Source organism: Aphelocoma coerulescens, chromosome 21, assembly GCF_041296385.1.
Source record: "Aphelocoma coerulescens isolate FSJ_1873_10779 chromosome 21, UR_Acoe_1.0, whole genome shotgun sequence".
NCBI lineage: Eukaryota > Metazoa > Chordata > Aves > Passeriformes > Corvidae > Aphelocoma > Aphelocoma coerulescens.
This window is the reverse complement of record NC_091034.1, coordinates 8190825-8207816: the sequence shown is the minus strand read 5'-3', so window position 1 is coordinate 8207816 and position 16992 is coordinate 8190825. Positions and strand designations below refer to the sequence as shown.

The 16992-nt window shown below is 50.4% G+C and overlaps 1 protein-coding gene across 2 annotated transcripts; it reads left to right on the top strand.

Annotated features, from left to right (window-relative positions):
* Positions 1 to 1831: 1831 nt before the first annotated feature.
* On the top strand, positions 1832 to 15192 carry ENO1 (enolase 1). Of its 2 annotated transcripts, none has more exons than XM_069034641.1 (12): positions 1832 to 1935; positions 6010 to 6103; positions 7411 to 7506; positions 9729 to 9787; positions 10435 to 10504; positions 10694 to 10827; positions 10979 to 11201; positions 12731 to 12928; positions 13158 to 13359; positions 13715 to 13823; positions 14244 to 14302; positions 14725 to 15192. In XM_069034641.1, exons 2-12 carry the CDS (start codon positions 6019 to 6021, stop codon positions 14792 to 14794), a joined length of 1305 nt encoding a protein of 434 aa, XP_068890742.1. In that variant the 5' UTR covers positions 1832 to 1935; positions 6010 to 6018; the 3' UTR covers positions 14795 to 15192. The 2 variants fall into 2 exon arrangements, with proteins under 2 accessions (XP_068890742.1, XP_068890743.1); XM_069034642.1 differs by lacking the exon at positions 9729 to 9787 and adding an exon at positions 9380 to 9438.
* Positions 15193 to 16992: the final 1800 nt, after the last annotated feature.

Sequence of the window (16992 nt, the reverse complement as noted above, 5' to 3'; positions counted from 1 at the left end):
GGAGGGCTGGAGGAGCTCAAGCTGCACTCGCTCATCTGTGAGCAATAAAATGGCTTTGTTGGCGCAGTCAGGGTGAACGGGGCACTGCCATATCTGTTGGGGAAGATGAAACAGGAAAGCCTTATAAATATGATTGCCTGACAAAAGATTTTGGGAATATGAAAACTATAAGCGACATCGAAATGAAGGCCACCTTTGAGATATAAAGTCTTAGTTACTGAACAACTGGAAAACAATGGTATAGCCGGCTGAAGGTAATCCCCTCTTGATTGAACAATACCCTCTGCTTGCAGACAGGTCCAAGGGTCAGAGCAGACCCTACTAGCTCAGCAGAAGGGGTCCAAGGAGTAGTTTTTAGAAGTTAAAATGTAACACTCTATGGTAATGTAATAACTCTTACAGGCTGTATGTAAATGCTATAGGATTTGTACCTTGTATTAGATTGGCTAATGAGAATTAGAATATTCAGTACAGATGATTTATTGTATTGTAACAAGGACCTTAGGTTGGTAGCTCTCTTGCTCTTGCTCTTGCTCTTGCTCTTAGCCCTTCTCTTTTACTTGCTCTTAGTCTCTTGATTCATCTCTCTCTCTCCTGCACCTTGGGCCTGCTTGGAGCTGCAGCTGGCAGCTCTAAGCAGTGCCCCTGTACCCACGCCCTTTGCAATAAACAGCGTGCGCCCCAAAGAGCTGCTTATAGAGATCTCTCGTCTCCGTCCGTCCATCTCCGGCCGGGCCTGACCGAACCCTCACCCTCTTCCCGATGAGTTTCCACAATATCCTCACAGACAGAACCAGAATGGTTTGGGTTGATGGTTAAAGCTCAACCCATCCCACCCCAACCATGGGCAGGGACACCTTCCACTATCCCAGTGCAGAGCCAGGCAGAACACTCGGGAAAGTTTGTGTTCCTGCTGTGTCAGAGCCCAGCACATTAGTGCTCCTTCTCCACCCCAGGAAGTGTGATGGTTATTCACTTCAAAATCAGAGTGAGTATTTATTGTGTTTGTAATTAACCTTTCCCTAGAACTAATACAAACATGCACACACACCCCTTCCAGCCTTCCTCTTTCCAAGTTTACTCGCTATTCCCACACCCTCTCAGGCCCAGCTCCCACAGTCCCTCCTCATCAAGGAGATGCTCCAGACCCCAACCTGGACCCCCTCCAGTCGCTCCTTGTTTTTCTTGCACTGAAGAGCCCAGAACTGGACAGAGCGTGCAGACGGACACAGCTGTGAGGAAAGGCTGAGGGAACGGGGATTGTTCTGCCTGCAGAGAAGCTTTGGGGCGACCTCACTGTGGCCGTCCAGTGCCTGAAGGGAACTTAGAGGAGAGATGGGGAGACACTACTTAGAAGAGCATGTCGTGACAGGGAAAGGGGGAATGGGTTCAAGCTGACAGAGGGCAGGTTTGGACTGGAGATTAGGAAGGAATTCCGTGTGAGAGTGGCGAGGCCCTGGCAGATGGAGGATAACTCTGAAAGTGTTCAAGGCCAGGCTGGATGGGGCTTGGAGCAAGCTGGGATAGTGGGAGGAGCGGCTGCCCAGGGCAGGGGCTTGGAACATCTGCAGCGTCCATCCCGACCCCAGCCGCTCCGCCGCGCCGCGCCCGGCCCCCCGCGCTCCGCTCCACATGGTCCCGCCCGCTCCCCCCCGCCCGCGTGGGCCGCGCCGGCCCCGCCCCCTCGCACGGGGATTTTCCACGAGGCCGCGGCTGGGCTGCACGTAGCGCACGCACGCGGGCCCGCCGCTGGCGCGAGGCGGCCGCAGCCAATCGGGGCGCGGCAGGGGACGGCGCCGGCCAATGGGCGCGGCCGGGGGGCGGGCCCTGCGCGCGAGGGCGGCTATAGGCGGGCGCGCGCCGAGCCGCCGGGTCTCAGTTAGAGCCGAGGCGGCGACAGCGGAGCGGCTGCGGAGCGGGGCTGCCGGCACAGCGGTGAGTGCGGCCGCCGCAGCGGCTCTCGCTCGGCTCCCCGCGGGGCGAGAGGCCGCGGTTTCCCTTCTCCGCCTAGCGGCGGCGGAGCCCCGACCGTCCCCGTGGCGTAGGGCCGGGCCGAGCCTCGGTGGTCCCCGGGGGATGCAGGCCGCTGTGTGTTCCCGCAGCACCGGCCGGGAAGGGAGGGCCTGCGGCGGCCTGAACCCCGGCAGTGTGTGGGGGCGGCGATTATAAATAGGAGGGGGTATGATGGGTCAAGGCGGGGGCAGAATCAGGGGAATTTGATGGGTTAAGGCATCCTCAAAGGCAGGGTTTAACCTTTCTCTCTTAATCATTAACAGCCGCTCTCGGATTGCGTTTGGTGATTTGGACCTTCTCTTTAGTGGATGTCCTTCAGCTTCCCATCTCAAATATTTAACGCTTGCTGGCGCTCCAGTCTATGCCTGAGGTCTCTTAGTGGGTAATTAAGTGCTGGTTATCCCAAGGCAGCGCTGGTGGGGAGAAGCACCTGGAAGTGCCTCTCTGGATGTTAAAGTGTGGATAAAGAGCTGCCTGTTAATCATTCTGCCTCGTGCAGGGCTGCCGGAGAGGATCCTGGGCTTTCTCCTGCTCCGTTACTTGCCTGCTGAGTCACAGGGTAGGGCCATGGCTTTCTGAGCCTGGCAGGAAGTAGTGAATTTTGTCATCCAAACCCACAGGCTGAGCCATCGCAGTTTCAGGCCTCCATCTTATTAAACACCGAGAGAGAAAGTGCTTGAACGTGTCCGTGACTTGCTCCCTGCCAGGCATCCTTTAGAACCCGTTGGATCATGTTGCAGAGGTAGAGGTGAACTAATACCCCGTGGAGTGCGAAGGAGCAGGGTTGGAATGTGCACATTTGCCCAGTTTCTAGGGGTGCTTTGGCAGTGGAATCGATACGTTGGGATCTGGTAGAGTGCGCTCAAAGGTCTCAGCTTTTTTCAGAGCACTGGTGGTATGAGAGTTATGGTCATAAGGACCTTTAAGTGTCAAGAGAGGCTTCCACTGATAAATGTGGCAGGCCTGTAACAAGACACTCACTGGGGCAGTTATTTCTATGGCTAAACTTTAGTCTTGCTTTTTAAATCTCCATTCAGCTGCTTGCAGTGCTCAGCCTTAACCCTGTATTTCTAGAGAAGTGTGGCTGCAAAATAGCTCACAAGGACAGGTTTTGGTGGTAGGGTTAGCTATAAAAACAATCTTTGGAAGTAATTTTCAATTGGAGTAATGGCCAGTTGAGAGTAGTGCATTCCCTGTGCAGGGCATGGAGTCAGGTGAGGAATAAGTGGTGATTTCTTAGACTCGAGCTGGCTGTGGGTTGTAACTTACCCTTGGAGTAGGTACTCACACGTGCTCCCGGGCAGGCCAGGTGAGCTGGAGTGTGTGGCTTCTCCCCTGAAGGGAGACAGTGACCTTGTCAGCAGATTATGCTGCAAAAAAAGGTTTAAGGCAGTGTGCTCGTTAAATACCACTGTGGTATTTGCGTGTTTGGCAGAGGTCAAAGGTCTGAGCAGACAGTGCTGCTGTGACCTCTTCTGCCTTCAGTCAGCATTTCCACGGTTAAACCTGGGCACAGGCTGACACTTGTGTTCTAGATGAGTTGACTGAATTAATTGAGGCAGAATACATCGTGCTGAGCTTGTGAGCTAAACAGCATCAGTTTTACCCTATAGGTCAGTGGGAAAATTGGTTCTTGAACACAGGAGTGGGAAGTTTGCAAAAGGAGCAAAAAAAGAAGCATCAAGAATTTCTGGGGTGATGCAGCGGTGTGAAATGCCTCTTTCTGCAGAAAAGGGAGGGACTTCTGGTCCTTTGTCAAGGATGCTCGAGTGATGTCTGACCTGGCAGACATTCCCTCTGGAAGCTCTTGCAGTGTGTATTCCTGAAGTGCCTCCTTTGTGAAGGTCAACAAGCAGCTCTAGCACTGCACTGAGAGCTCCTGCTAGCTGGCTGTGCTTTCAAAGAATGAGGCACCTAAGGTTTTGTTGCAAAGCCATGGTTTTGAAAATGAAAGTAAGGTTTAGCAGGTGCCAGCCTAATAAACTCTGAAAGCCCTTTTTGGATAAGTGGGGATTCTTCCTATTAGCCATTGCTCAGTGCATCTGCAGAGAGCTCAGTGTTAGTGTGGGTGGGACTGATAAGCAGAGAGTTGCAGGGATTTATTTCTAGTGTGTATGTTCACTGGTTGAAACTAAGTAGTGGCAGCATGAAGGTCAGCCTAAAGAAGTTGTCTTGCTTCGTATTTTAGTCATATCATGTGTCAGTGTGGGGGTCTGACTGAAATCTTAGACAACATGCAGGGGCAGGACAGCTGGAAGGGACACTTGAAAGCCAAGGGGGGAAGCAAATGGCTGCCTGTGCTTTTGACCCGGGGAGGGCAGAGTTTGCTGTGGGGGAGGAACGAGTGTGTGCAGCTACCCCCTCACACACACTGAACCAGCAGCAGCATTTCTAAGGTCATGTTTTTTTAACTTCGCAGTAACTGTGGAAGGATTCATGACCATTTCTGTAAACAGGGTTGCCACCCACACTGGCTTGCCAAAAACCCAGCTTCCAGACAGTTCTGCCTCTGAGGCTGAGCTTTCTTCTGTGCAGATGGGCTGGGTTTGGTGCCAGTCGATGGCTTACAGGCATGTGTATGACTTGATTTTTAAAATGTAGCTGGGCTTACATAAGAATTCCCTTACTGCAGTTTTCTGGATAAATGTGAGAAGGGGGAAAAGGAAGTATTCAAAAGGTCAGGGTGATTTTTATTCTTTTTAAGAGGAAAAACTATTCCTGTAAATGCTCAACAGGGTGTAACTATTAATGCAAGCTTTTAATGAGAGCTGTGACTGCTTGTGTTTCGTCATTGGTTCCGTTTGGCTCTGAACAGCTGCTGTGCATATTAAGAGCACTCTGTGCATACTGAGAGCTATTGCACTCTGGTCTCTTATCAAAAAGAACTCTTAACTGATAGCAGAGATTTGCTGTTTTGGGATCGATTGGCTGCTTTGATGTGGTGAGGTGATGTTCCTTTAGATCACTCTGGAGACAAGACTTCTGCTTTTAGACTGCTCTTCCCATCTAGGCTGAGACTTCTGTCTCCCCAGCATTTGACTCTCAAGTCTCACCAAATATAAAAAGTTTTCCCAGTTGAGATAGTGTGAGGTGATGTTTCTGGATGGCCTTAAGACTGCACGTGTCAGTACAGGGTATAAAAATGAAGCTGCTGTTAGGAGCAGTTGCTGCGTGCTGAGAGCAGTGCAAGGCCTGTGAGGCCCCTGGGCAGGGGGTCTGAGGGGTGTCTGTGTCCCTGGCACCCCAGGGCTGTGTGGGACAGGTGCTGGGGCAGCTCTGCTGAGAGCTGGGTGCTGCTGGCTGTGCCTGCTGCCAGTTCAAACTCTGGAAGCCACCCACAACTGGCCTTGGGAGAGTACCAGCACCTGGGATGAGGAATCAGGGAGTGGCACCAGCAGCCAAGTGGCAGTTGTGGTGGGCAGGGTGTGCTGGTGCTGGGCTCTGCCTGCTCTGGTCACCCCAGCTCAGCTGCTGACAGCAGAGCCTACCCAGAAGCTTGAGGACTTGAGCATTGCTACTTTTACTAGTTGGTTCTTTTTCTTAGAACTATCAGAAGACTGACCTGCCACCAGAAAATCATGTATAATAATAATTAGATTCCTTGATGAGAGATGCTGAAGCTCCCATTTTCCATTCAATTTCTATAGAGAAGTTTGCTGTCTGCCAGGAGCTCGCATTTGTCATCTGCTCCTGCTGTTCTGTCTAGAGTCTCATGATACTGCAGTGAGGTCACTTGGAAACATCAAAAGAGACTGTCCCTTGCACATAAGGAAGTGGTTTTTTTTATTCTAAAAGTCATGGGACACTGGAAGAGGTTGCCCAGAGAAGCTGTGGCTGCCCCATCCCTGAATGTTCCTGGTCAGGCTGGATGGGGCCTGGAGCAACCTGGTCTGGTGGAAGGTATCCCTGCCCATGGCAGGGGGTGGGGTGGGTTGAACTTTATGGTTCCTTCCAACCCAAACCATCCAATGAGTAATTCTAAGCTCCTCTTTTCAGGTACTAAAGATGTCTATTACCAAGATCCATGCCCGTGAAATCTTTGACTCCCGTGGGAATCCCACTGTTGAGGTAGACCTCTACACCAACAAAGGTGAGTCCTCAGCTGCAGCTGTTCATCCCTGGCTTAGATCTGATAGAACTCGAGGCAGTCAGAAGTACACACACTATCCTGGTCTAGCAGTGGAACTGTGCTGACTTTCTCCTCCATACATAAAACTTGTTGGAACTTGCTGTGAGACTTGCAGGAAAAACCTCTGCCTCATTCTACTGGATGAGTTTGCTGAGCTCAAGCTCCTGGCCTGGGCAGTACGGGGTTTTCTGAGAGGTGCTGCTTCTTACAGCCCAAACTGTGTGAGAGTTATTCTAAACCTGCCCTCCTTCCCTTGCCCCGGCATAAACTGGGATGGCACGTGGAATCTCGGAGTTAAGGCCTTTGTTCCTGTCCTCGAGCAGCTGCTAATGGCCCTGGTTGTCAGTGCTCCCAAACTCTGTATGAGTACACTTGAAGTTTAATTTTTAATTTGTCTGCAGTGGCTTTCTGTAATGACACAATCTGCTGCACTGCTGAATTTTGGGTAATGGTTTCTTCTCTGCCTAAGTACTCAGGCATGACTAAAAAACTTGTCTAATTGGGCTTTCACATGTAACATCTTACATTTTTAATTATTGTAGGACTTTCCCTTGGTTTGTTAGTTGTTCATCCCACATCTGATAGGATCTGACAAAGGCATTGTGCAAACTCATAGCAATGTGGTCTGGTGGAATGAGCAAACACAATGGCTCTAATACACTGACTAAAGAGCTGATCTTTCTGCCTCAAAAGATTAATGCAGTCATTTAATGAGACTGCCCCCACTAAGCTCTTTGATTTAGTGGGATAAGGGAAAGACTGGAGGCTGAAGTTGGCATCTTGAACCCCAGGCAGAGCAGGCTCCAATGTGCAGATTTGCTCCAAGTTCAGCATCCTTGGCTGAAGGAATGGGCTGTCTGGGTGGTTCTGCTGTTGTCAGAAGAGCTCAGAACTCCTGTTAAGAAAATAGGTCTCCTGATTGTCTCTTTTATGCCATAGCTTAGAAGAATTTAAGAGCTTGCCTTGCCTGAGCTCAAAAGTAGATCCAGTGAATAAAGCTATGCTTTTGGAAGGGGAATGGATGCTTCCTTAACTCTTGAAATGCCCAGTGGAAGAGGAGTCAGTTTGCTGTTGATCAGTGTGAGGGTGATGCTGTACATGAGCAGACAGCCCTCCTAGGATCACTGTCTATGTCAGCAGAGGTGTGGTGTAGAGATTCCTGCCCCTGTCTCCAGGGGTGGAAGCATGTGGCAGGCTGGGATGGTGTCTGGGTGGAGGATGTTTTGTGGATTTGAATGTGCCAAGGAGTTTTTTCCTGTTGTGGACAGGTCTGTTCAGAGCCGCTGTTCCCAGCGGTGCCTCTACTGGAATCTATGAGGCCCTGGAGCTCCGTGACAATGACAAGACACGCTACATGGGCAAAGGTAAGCCTGCACCTGGGCACCCAGAGTGCCCTGGACAGGGCTGTCACTGCATGTGCTGGGCTCCTGTCCTGCTGTCTGTGCTTGGTACGAGGCATGGCAGCTGAGCAGGGCAGTGGGGACGGGCAGGGGGTTACAGCTGTGCCTGCCGTGTGTGGGCTGTGAGCTGGGGCAAAGCATTTCCTGGCATGATGGGGAGGGTGACTCTGCCTCCAGCAGTGCAGCTGCCTGGTGCTGCAGGGCAGGGCACCTGCACAGGTGGGTGTGTGGAGCTGGGCACACGCAGCCAGGTGGCAATGTATGGTACAATGTGTCCAGGTGTGCTTTGTTACCCTGCTCCTTGTGCCCTGTGTGTCGGTGTGTGTCAGAGTACAGAGGGTTTTAGCAGTGCTGTGAGGGCATCTAAACTGCCAGCCCCAAAAGCCTTGGTTATCCTGCAGTTAGTCACAAGGTCTTTTCATAGACCCGGCTTTCCCAGAACCCTTAAATCTGTCAGCTCTGACACCAGAGACTCCTTAGACCCCAGCATGTTAAATCTGAAGCTGAGGTTTTATGCCAACTGCTGTCCACTGCTAATGTGCAGCTCTGCACTGGTAGTCCTGGAAGGTGCCTCTGTTTCAGACCTCACAATAGCTGCAGCCACTCTGGCTTTTTGTCTGTCATTACAGGTAGCCAGGATGCTTAAGTTTGTGTTAGTGGTGTAATATTTTACTTCTCTGGGGGCTGGTTGTGCCTTCTGAAAAGAAACTAAACCCAGCAGTCACCAGGCTGGCTTGGGAACAAGTATGGGTGAGAATGAATAGCTGCAAACAAGATGTCATTACCTAATAAACATCCTGGTAGTGCTTCTTGTGATTATTCTGAGAGCTTGGACAGTTGGGGCTCCTTCTTAACTTGCTGCTCTAAAAGCATTGGTGATGCCTTTGAAGTGTAAGCAATCATCTTGACTTTCGGCTGGGAGAGAGAATTATTTTCAAACTTTCCTGCCAGTCAGGTGAAAAGAAGCTGAAATGTCTTTTGCCTATTAAGAAAGAGCAATTAAAGTGCATCGCTACTGAATTGAACTTGGAGAGCTTTGTCTTAGAAGATTCATGGTTGTTATACCTTAACATGGAATAAACTTCTGGATGACCAAATATCCCAAAAACCCAGGGCACTCTTTCTTGGGAAGAGTAAATGTGTATTTACCTCACTGTGCTAAATGTGTGTGTGCTTAGACCTGTTAAGTCTGATCCTATGGGCAGTTCTTAATGGCATTTAATTAGACTGTAGTTAACAGGCTGTGGCAGCTGAAGGGCTTTGTCAGCTGGGAAATAACATGAGTTATGAAAAAATAATCATCAAATGGGATCAATTGCAGATAGCTGGTAGGCCTTTTGTAATAGAGATCTGCAGACTTAGACCATTTGAAAAAGCAATTAATGTGGTTTAGGATGCAGTCAATTAGCATTCATCATTCTGAAGCTTAGATTTTTGGAAGTCTTTAAACACTGCACAGTAAATAAGGTGATGCTGTAGCAGTTACAAAACAGTGCCAGGTAGTGAAGTGCCTGAGCTGCTGCCTCTGTAACTTTTGGGGAAACTTTTTTCCTTGCCCTTACCCCTGGATTCTAGGAGTTGATAGGAGAGCCCATCCTAAAACCTTCTCTAAATGCTGTTGTTCAGTCCCTTGGGGTTTTGGCCTGCGGTGGTGATGGCAGAGTTATGGAGACCTGGGTGTGAAAAGCACAAACAGAGCCTTGCACAGCCTCCTCTGCTCTTTGAGCCTTTTGTCTCTAGTCCACTGCTCAGTCTGTGTCCTCTCTGGCATCCCTATGGGGTTGGCTGTAAGTCTTCACCTGTGCCTTGATTCTGGTGTCTGTTTTGCTTCTGTCAGGCGTCTCCAGAGCTGTTAAATATGTTAATGAGTTCCTGGCCACAGCACTGTGCACACAGGTAATGGATGTGCTCCCAGTGCAGCCCTGGCACTCGGATGAGTATTTCCTGTGCATGGCCTGGCAGACTAACCTGGCATTCCTGGACACTTCCTAGCCAATGCATCCTTCATGCACCTCCCAGTCCAGCCAAGGGGCCTCTCAGTGTTCAGACCTGGCTGTAAGCTCAGGTTGGACTGGGGTTGGAGTAACATGAGGTGGTATTCCTGGATGTTCCTGTTCCTGAGATCCCCTACTAATCCCTGCATAACCCGTGTGTTGACCAGTGTCTGATTTGCTTGTTCCTTCCAGGTGTCTCAAAAGCTGTTGAGCACGTCAATAAAACTATTGCACCTGCACTGATTAGCAAGGTAGGAGCAGTCTGTCTTCTCTTAACATCTCCTACAGCCAGGCAGCATCCAAACCATCATCTGGTGGTGTGTGACCTGGGGGTGTCAGCCTCTGCATTGGAGTGCATGTGAACAAACTGACTACAGCAATTGTTTCACTTAATTTACTTAATGAGTGCGTATCTAACACGTAATGAAACAATCTCCAGCAGCCTGGTGTAGTGTGCAGGAGCACTTCAGCCCCTGGGAGCTGTGGTGGTGTGCAGTTAGGATGCAAGCTGATTTATGCTTCAAAGAGTGGCTGAATGATGAGGACGGGCTGGATTTTATCCAAGCAGGGTAATTTGGAAGGGAGTCTGAGGGGATCTAGAAAAGTCTTACTTGAATGGGATTCCTGTGTACTTTGTGGGCACTAAACCCTGCCTACAAAGGCTGGTGCAAAACCAAGTGGTAATGTGTCAAGTGATGGCACATCCAGCTCAGCTGCCAGCCTTGGGCTGCTGTGGGTGCCCAGAAGCTGCTGCTGTGATAAGGACAATTGGTCAATTGTTGGGAGCTGCCCTTGAGCAAGTTTTGATGCCTGCCAGGGATGTCAGTGTGGTGGTGGGCAGGTGAGAGTTTGTGAGCCTGTGTTTGGTGTCAAACAGTTTGGTTGCTTCTCTCTGCAGAATGTCAATGTTGTGGAGCAAGAAAAGATTGACAAACTGATGCTGGAAATGGATGGGACAGAGAACAAATGTGAGTGGGCTTTGTGGCACTGAGGGGTGAAAAGATGAAGATGGGTCAGTAGAATTCTAGTTCACCTTACCAGACCCAACAGCCAGTGTATGGCCTGTGCTGTGCACTGCCATAATTCAAACCATGGGCTGGTATTGCTGAGTCTCTTTATAAAAAGACAGTTTTCTAAACAATTTCTTCCTATTTCAGCCAAATTTGGTGCTAATGCCATCCTGGGTGTGTCTCTGGCTGTGTGCAAAGCTGGTGCTGCTGAGAAGGGAGTCCCCCTGTACCGTCACATCGCTGACCTTGCTGGGAATCCAGAAGTCATTCTCCCAGTTCCCGTAAGTCCCTGGGTGGGGCAGGCTCAGGCCTCAGTCTGACTTTAGCCTGGTGATCTCGGATCCAGCTCTAGAGAATGAGGAGTCTGACTGTAAATGCTGTTACCCAGTTACCCTGACACTTTCCAACTTGGCTTTTCCTGGTTCCTTCAAGGCTTTCAACGTGATCAACGGGGGCTCCCACGCTGGCAACAAGCTGGCCATGCAGGAGTTCATGATCCTGCCCGTGGGCGCTGAGAGCTTCAAGGAGGCCATGCGCATCGGGGCAGAGGTCTACCACAACCTCAAGAACGTCATCAAGGAGAAGTATGGCAAGGATGCAACCAACGTGGGGGATGAGGGTGGCTTTGCCCCCAACATCCTGGAAAACAAAGAAGGTAAGAATGAGCCAAGTGTGGGAGGGGATGTAACTGATAGCTGGAGGGTGAAGATCATGCCTGCCCAATATCAATGACAAGCAGGATCAATAGGATCAAAGGTGTAGAATTTGCTGCTGTTTCTTTGCTCTGTTTCTTACCCTGACAAGCATCCTAATATGCTCTACTGATATGGTCAGGTATTCCCTTGGACATCAGTTTATGCAGTTTGACAGGGTGGTTTTCCTTCAGTGCCTCATTACTCTCATTCCTGTAGCAGCTTAAGGGAGTCTTGTGCCCTTCCAGTTGAAAAGTGATGTGGGAACATCTGTGCACTGCAGGTTTTCCAGAAGTCAACAGTCAGAGATCAGTGGAGTTATTTTTCTGCGGACAAAGAGGGAAAACAGTTTGTGCTCTGCCTGGTTGTGTGTGGGAGGGTGTGAAGGCTACCCTGGGAAGCTGAGGTGGTTGCTGCTTCCATGGCCAAAAAATTCTGTTCAGGAGCCTGTGGGAGAGGCAGTTTGTCTGTGGGAGCAAAATATCTGTTCCTACAAAATCTGTACCAGAGGAGCTGTTTCTGCACCTCTCCAGAAATGGAGCTGCTAACAAGGCAGTGGAGCACTGCAGCTCAGTTCAGTTGCTTTTCACTTTACAGCTGCTGGTTGTTATTGTGGAAGGGGACTGGTGGACTGCACTGCCTTTTTTGAAGATACTGAGACAGCAGTTGTGTTATTTCTGAGTCCCAGTGTCACATGCAGCTTTGCTGGGTCTGTACCCCTGCAGACATCACTGAAGATGACCTTGAATGACAATTACATTCCAAGGAATTTTTGTGGCTGGCAGCAGCTGCTTTTCCAGTTTGTGCTATATTAGCATCTTAAAAAACACAACCAAACCCGCACAAAAAAAACCAAAACAAAAAAATCAGCCCAACAACAAAAGAAAATACTTGATCTAAGCTTCCTGCTGCAAACAGTCTGGCTGATCCCAGCTGCTCCCCTGCAAGTCAGAGGTGGTTGGGACAAACAGTAGCACAGTGGGCAGTATCCAGAGGCTTCTGCTGAGTGGTTCTGTTCCCTCTTCTGCAGGTAAATGTGCACATGGAGAAGAGGTAGATGCCCAGAGGGGTCTCCTGTGCAGAGGCAGGCTGTATCTCCTGGGTTTGGATGCTCACCACTTCCATGGTCAACGCCTGATCTGGAGCTAAAAGGGATTAGAGTGCAGGCACTGCTTCCTGCCCACATGCATAAAGCTGAAAGAGGATGTGGTATCATCTAGTATTAAGCTTTCTGGGCTGATGTGTAGTCCTGCCTGAAGAGATTAGGAATCCCATAATGGTGTCTCAAGGGTATTACAAGCTAAAAGCAGTATTAAAGTAATATCTTGTTCCAGTCAGTTCAGAAGTGGGAGAATTTAAGAACCTTTTCCTTTGGGCTTTCTGAAGGGGTAATAGAGATTCTTTGCCAAGTGACTGTGCTGCTGTTGGGAAACAAAGAGCTTTGGGGCTAGGATGCCTGGCAGGCCCTCAGAAACACCTCTCTGTGTTGCAGCTCTGGAGCTGCTGAAGACAGCCATTGCCAAGGCTGGCTACACTGACAAGGTGGTCATTGGCATGGACGTGGCTGCCTCCGAGTTCTACCGCGATGGGAAGTATGACCTGGACTTCAAATCCCCTGATGATCCCAGCAGATACATCTCTCCTGACCAGCTGGCTGACCTGTACAAGGGCTTTGTCAAGAACTACCCAGGTAAGTTGCCCATCAAGGAGAAGCACAGCAGTAGTGGTGCATCGGAGTTGATTGCTGAAGGAAGGAGCTGGGGTGCAGATTGAGAGCTCCTGCCTTACTCAGCCTCTTTGGGGTCTTAGGAATGTTCTTGGAAGTGGGTAGGATCTGTCTGCAGCACTTTGGTAGCACTCATTCAGACAAGACCCTTGTGCTGCTGGCATTGTCCTAAAGCTGCTGTGTCCCTCCCCAGTGGTGTCCATTGAAGACCCCTTTGACCAGGATGACTGGGGTGCCTGGAAGAAGTTCACTGGCAGTGTCAACATCCAGGTGGTTGGTGATGATCTGACTGTGACCAACCCAAAGAGAATTGCCAAGGCTGTGGATGAGAAGGCCTGCAACTGCCTGCTCCTCAAGGTCAACCAGATTGGCTCTGTGACAGAGTCCCTGCAGGCGTAAGTTCTGCCCTCTGGGCCAGGCCAGGGTGGGGCTGGCTTTCACTGGGGGAGATGAACATACAGACCAGATCCAGGGGAACAGAAATCTGCTGGTGGGGCATCTGTGAAGGGTGAGCAATTATTAACTAATAAGTTATTAACTGATAGAGGACATTGACAAGTAAACCTGTACCTTCATGGTCCTGACATCACATGGGTGCCCTGAACACCTTCCCAGGGTCTGTGTGACAGCAGCCCCTGATCAGCACCTTGTCCTGTGGTCCTGCCCTGTGCTGCCCCTGGGCAGTGTCCCTGGAGCAGAGGCTGCTGGGCACAGGGCATGGTGTGAGCTTCATCTCCTGCTCTCTTGCAGCTGCAAGCTGGCCCAGTCCAACGGCTGGGGTGTGATGGTGAGCCACCGCTCTGGAGAGACAGAAGACACCTTCATTGCTGACCTGGTCGTGGGTCTCTGCACTGGTCAGGTTGGTATCTGCAGCTGCTGCAGTTTGGCATTTTGCTTGATGAGATCATTTGGTGGCAAAGCCAAAGCCCTGGTGCACTGCACTGCCTCCAGGTGTGCAGATTTGCTGTGTCTGTTTGCAGGGAGCTGATGTGTTAAGGGAGTGTGATGAAGGAACATCTTATCTTGTGCAAACTCACCTTTAACCACCCCTGTCAAAAGTCTGTAGTCAGCTCCAGTGGCTGTTGTGGGGTTTCCTGGTCCTGCAGCTGATAACAAATCAACAATCTCTATTGCTGCCAAGATAGGCTGTCTATTGTTTGTTTGCATATGTAGATACTGAGCCTGATGCCTAAGCAGAGCTTGTGATGATGCTTATTACCCTGGATAATTTTGTGTTGGCACCTGGAGTTCTTCACTAACTTTGTGATTTCCCTCTCAGATCAAAACTGGTGCCCCGTGCCGATCCGAGCGTCTGGCCAAGTACAACCAGCTGCTGAGGTGAGCCTGGGACAGGGAAAGGGCATTCATTCTGGTACCTCTGGGGGCACAGCTTGGGCTCTGCCCCTCAGAAACACCCTGCAGCTGCAGGCCATGCCCTGACCCCGGCAGAGGTGCTTGTGTGGGTGCAGGTGGCTGTAGGCTGAGGATGAGCTGGGTGGGTGAGGTCCAGAACAGATCACACAAAGCATCCTGTGATGCTGGACATGGGGCCTTGTCCTCTGTGCATGAGGCAGTTCCCTTGGCAAGCATCTCCAATGTTGGGGTAGAGTTGGGTGGCCCTGCCCCTCTGTGTGGGGACTTGGTGGGAGCTGCCTCATCACTGTAGGACCTCCAGTGCCAGGTGGGTCAGGTGCTCAGTGTGAGAGCCCAGAGGGGTTCTGTGCTGGCTGCTGACACCCAGTGCTCTCTGTCCTTGCCAGAATTGAGGAGGAGCTCGGCAGCAAGGCTCGCTTTGCTGGGAGGAACTTCAGGAACCCTCGTGGCAACTAAGTGTGGAAGAGTCCCCCTGTTCTGGTTCAGCACTAGTCATTGACTTAGATCACAATTACCTGTACTAGAAAGATAAGGGCAGCTGAAGGAAAAGACCAGTCTGCAGGTCCTCTTGTCCTCTAGATGATCCCTTCACCCAGTGTTTTCACCAACTCTGGTCTGTTAATTGTAATGCTCTGCTGCTTCTGTAGAACAGTCCCTGGGGGTGTTCTGTGTATTTAACACCCGCAGGGGTCATGACATCGTGATTCTGGGCATAAACACTTTAGTTCCCTTTTCTGCCTGTCTGATCTTCAACGTTTGGAGCTGTGTGATTTGCAGTGCAGCAAGAGGTACCTGCAGACAGAGACAGTAGTGTTTTTACATGTGGTAAATAAAAGCATCAAACAACCCAACAACCTGTGTGGCTTGGAGTTATTTGGAAGAGTCGGGGGAGCAGGGATTCCCACCTTTGCATCATGGAGTCATGGAGTGATTTGGGTTGGAAGGGACCACCTTAAGGCTCATCTTACCCTTTTTCCTGTGGTTTGGAAAGAGTTTTTTGGGTGTCTGTCCCCATGGTGGTTCTGTTACACTGTCTGGGCCCTGTCACAGGGAGCAGAGTCCATTCCCAGACAGGAAAAAACAAATTATTACACAGCTGAGTGAGAGAGGATGCTTCTTATGGTTTTTTTTTTTTTTTCCGTAATGGCAGATTAGTAAGAAAAGCCTTAATTGCCGCTGCCGTTAATGAGCGGGGCTGTTCCGCGGGACTGGGAGGGGCCCAGCACTGCCCCCCGGTGGGCGCGCCAGGCCTTGCACCGCACTGCCACAACCAGAGTTTGTCTCTTTTAACATTTTAAATCGCCGCGGTGGAAATGTTACAGCCAGCGATGCTGCAGGGCACGCGCCATCATCTGCCTTAAAGAATATTCTCACTTCTGGTGTGGGAATAACGAGGAACCAGCCTTCCCTGGGCACTTGGCAACTGTGTTCCCTTAGGAGATTTGGCTCCTCTTAAGAAGAGCTTTGCTATAAATACCAAATTTACCAGCCCCAGCTCAGCACAGGGCAGGGACCTCCTCTCTCCCACATTTGTCCTTTCCCCAGGCCTTGCTCTGAGCTGGTTGCACTCCGAGGCAGATTTGAAGCCCACTGCATTTCTCACACTTAGCTGATCTCTGAATTAGACCTGTTAAATGACTAAACCAGCTAATTACACACAAATCCTATCAAGGGATTTTTCTTCTCTCAAAGAGGCAGCCTGTGATAGCTGCAGTGTGGTTGAGGAAGCTTTGTAGCAGAGTTGTGTTCAGGAGCACGAGCAGGGCTGGGCCTCACCTGGCACTTTGTAAGTGAAGTCCACATGCTCAACCCCCTTACCTGGGCCTCTATTTCCACCTGGTGCTTTTCTTTTAATAAGCATCAGAAAGCAAAAAGAGCTGGAAAATCAGGTCACTGGTTGCCATAAATCAACCAAGCCCCAAAGGGCAGTGAGGCTGTGATGAAATGAGTGATGGGAGCAGGGCCTGGCACCTGGGCTGCTGTGCTTGTGTGCAGCCACAGCAGCGTGGGGGGAAACCAGGCTGGGCTCCTGCTCTGTTCAGATGAATAGTTCAGTCCCAGCTCTGACAAAAGCCCCTTCCACTTGTGCTGGTTAACACTGCAAATGGAGCCGGGCATGAATTCATTATCGTTCACACCTTGTCAGATCGAGGTGGAGAGAACAGTTACAGGTCAATTACCAGGTGTGTGTGCCTTAAAATAAGCAGGAAATGGCAGGGTTAGAACATTGCTGGGGCTGTACAGCCCAAAGCTGCAGTCAGCTGCTGTTGAACCGTGTGTTCCTCCCTGCACCGGCGAATCAATCCCGCCGTGTCAGATGCTGTGCTCACCTGTCCCATCAAACCCCTTACATAAAGCTTTCAAGTTAGATCTCAGAGAGTATTTGGGCCAGATCAGCGAGGTGCTTCCAGCTGCAGAGGATTCAGGCTCTCCCTAATGAGGCTGCAGCGTTGAAAGGAGTCACTTGCAAAGGAAGAAAAGAGCCCCGAGTGGGGAAGTGCTGGAACGTGGGGCTGGGGTTTGTAGATAAGAATTTTAAGCGTGTTAGAGAAAAGTGAATGATTGGTAACGCTGTGTGTGTTTGGAGTGAGGGGAATAAGTGAATAGGGAACAAGATTTGATTGCTGAAAATCAAGCCCTAAACCTGCAGTGCT

Bases quoted from the DNA above. Each gene is read 5' to 3' on its own strand.
- ENO1 (XM_069034641.1), top strand. From the start codon at position 6,019: ATGTCTATTACCAAGATCCATGCCCGTGAAATCTTTGACTCCCGTGGG. The intron at 9,788-10,434 runs GTAGGAGCAGTC...TTCTCTCTGCAG, and splicing joins CACCTGCACTGATTAGCAAG to AATGTCAATGTTGTGGAGCA. The intron at 10,505-10,693 runs GTGAGTGGGCTT...TTCCTATTTCAG, and splicing joins GGATGGGACAGAGAACAAAT to CCAAATTTGGTGCTAATGCC.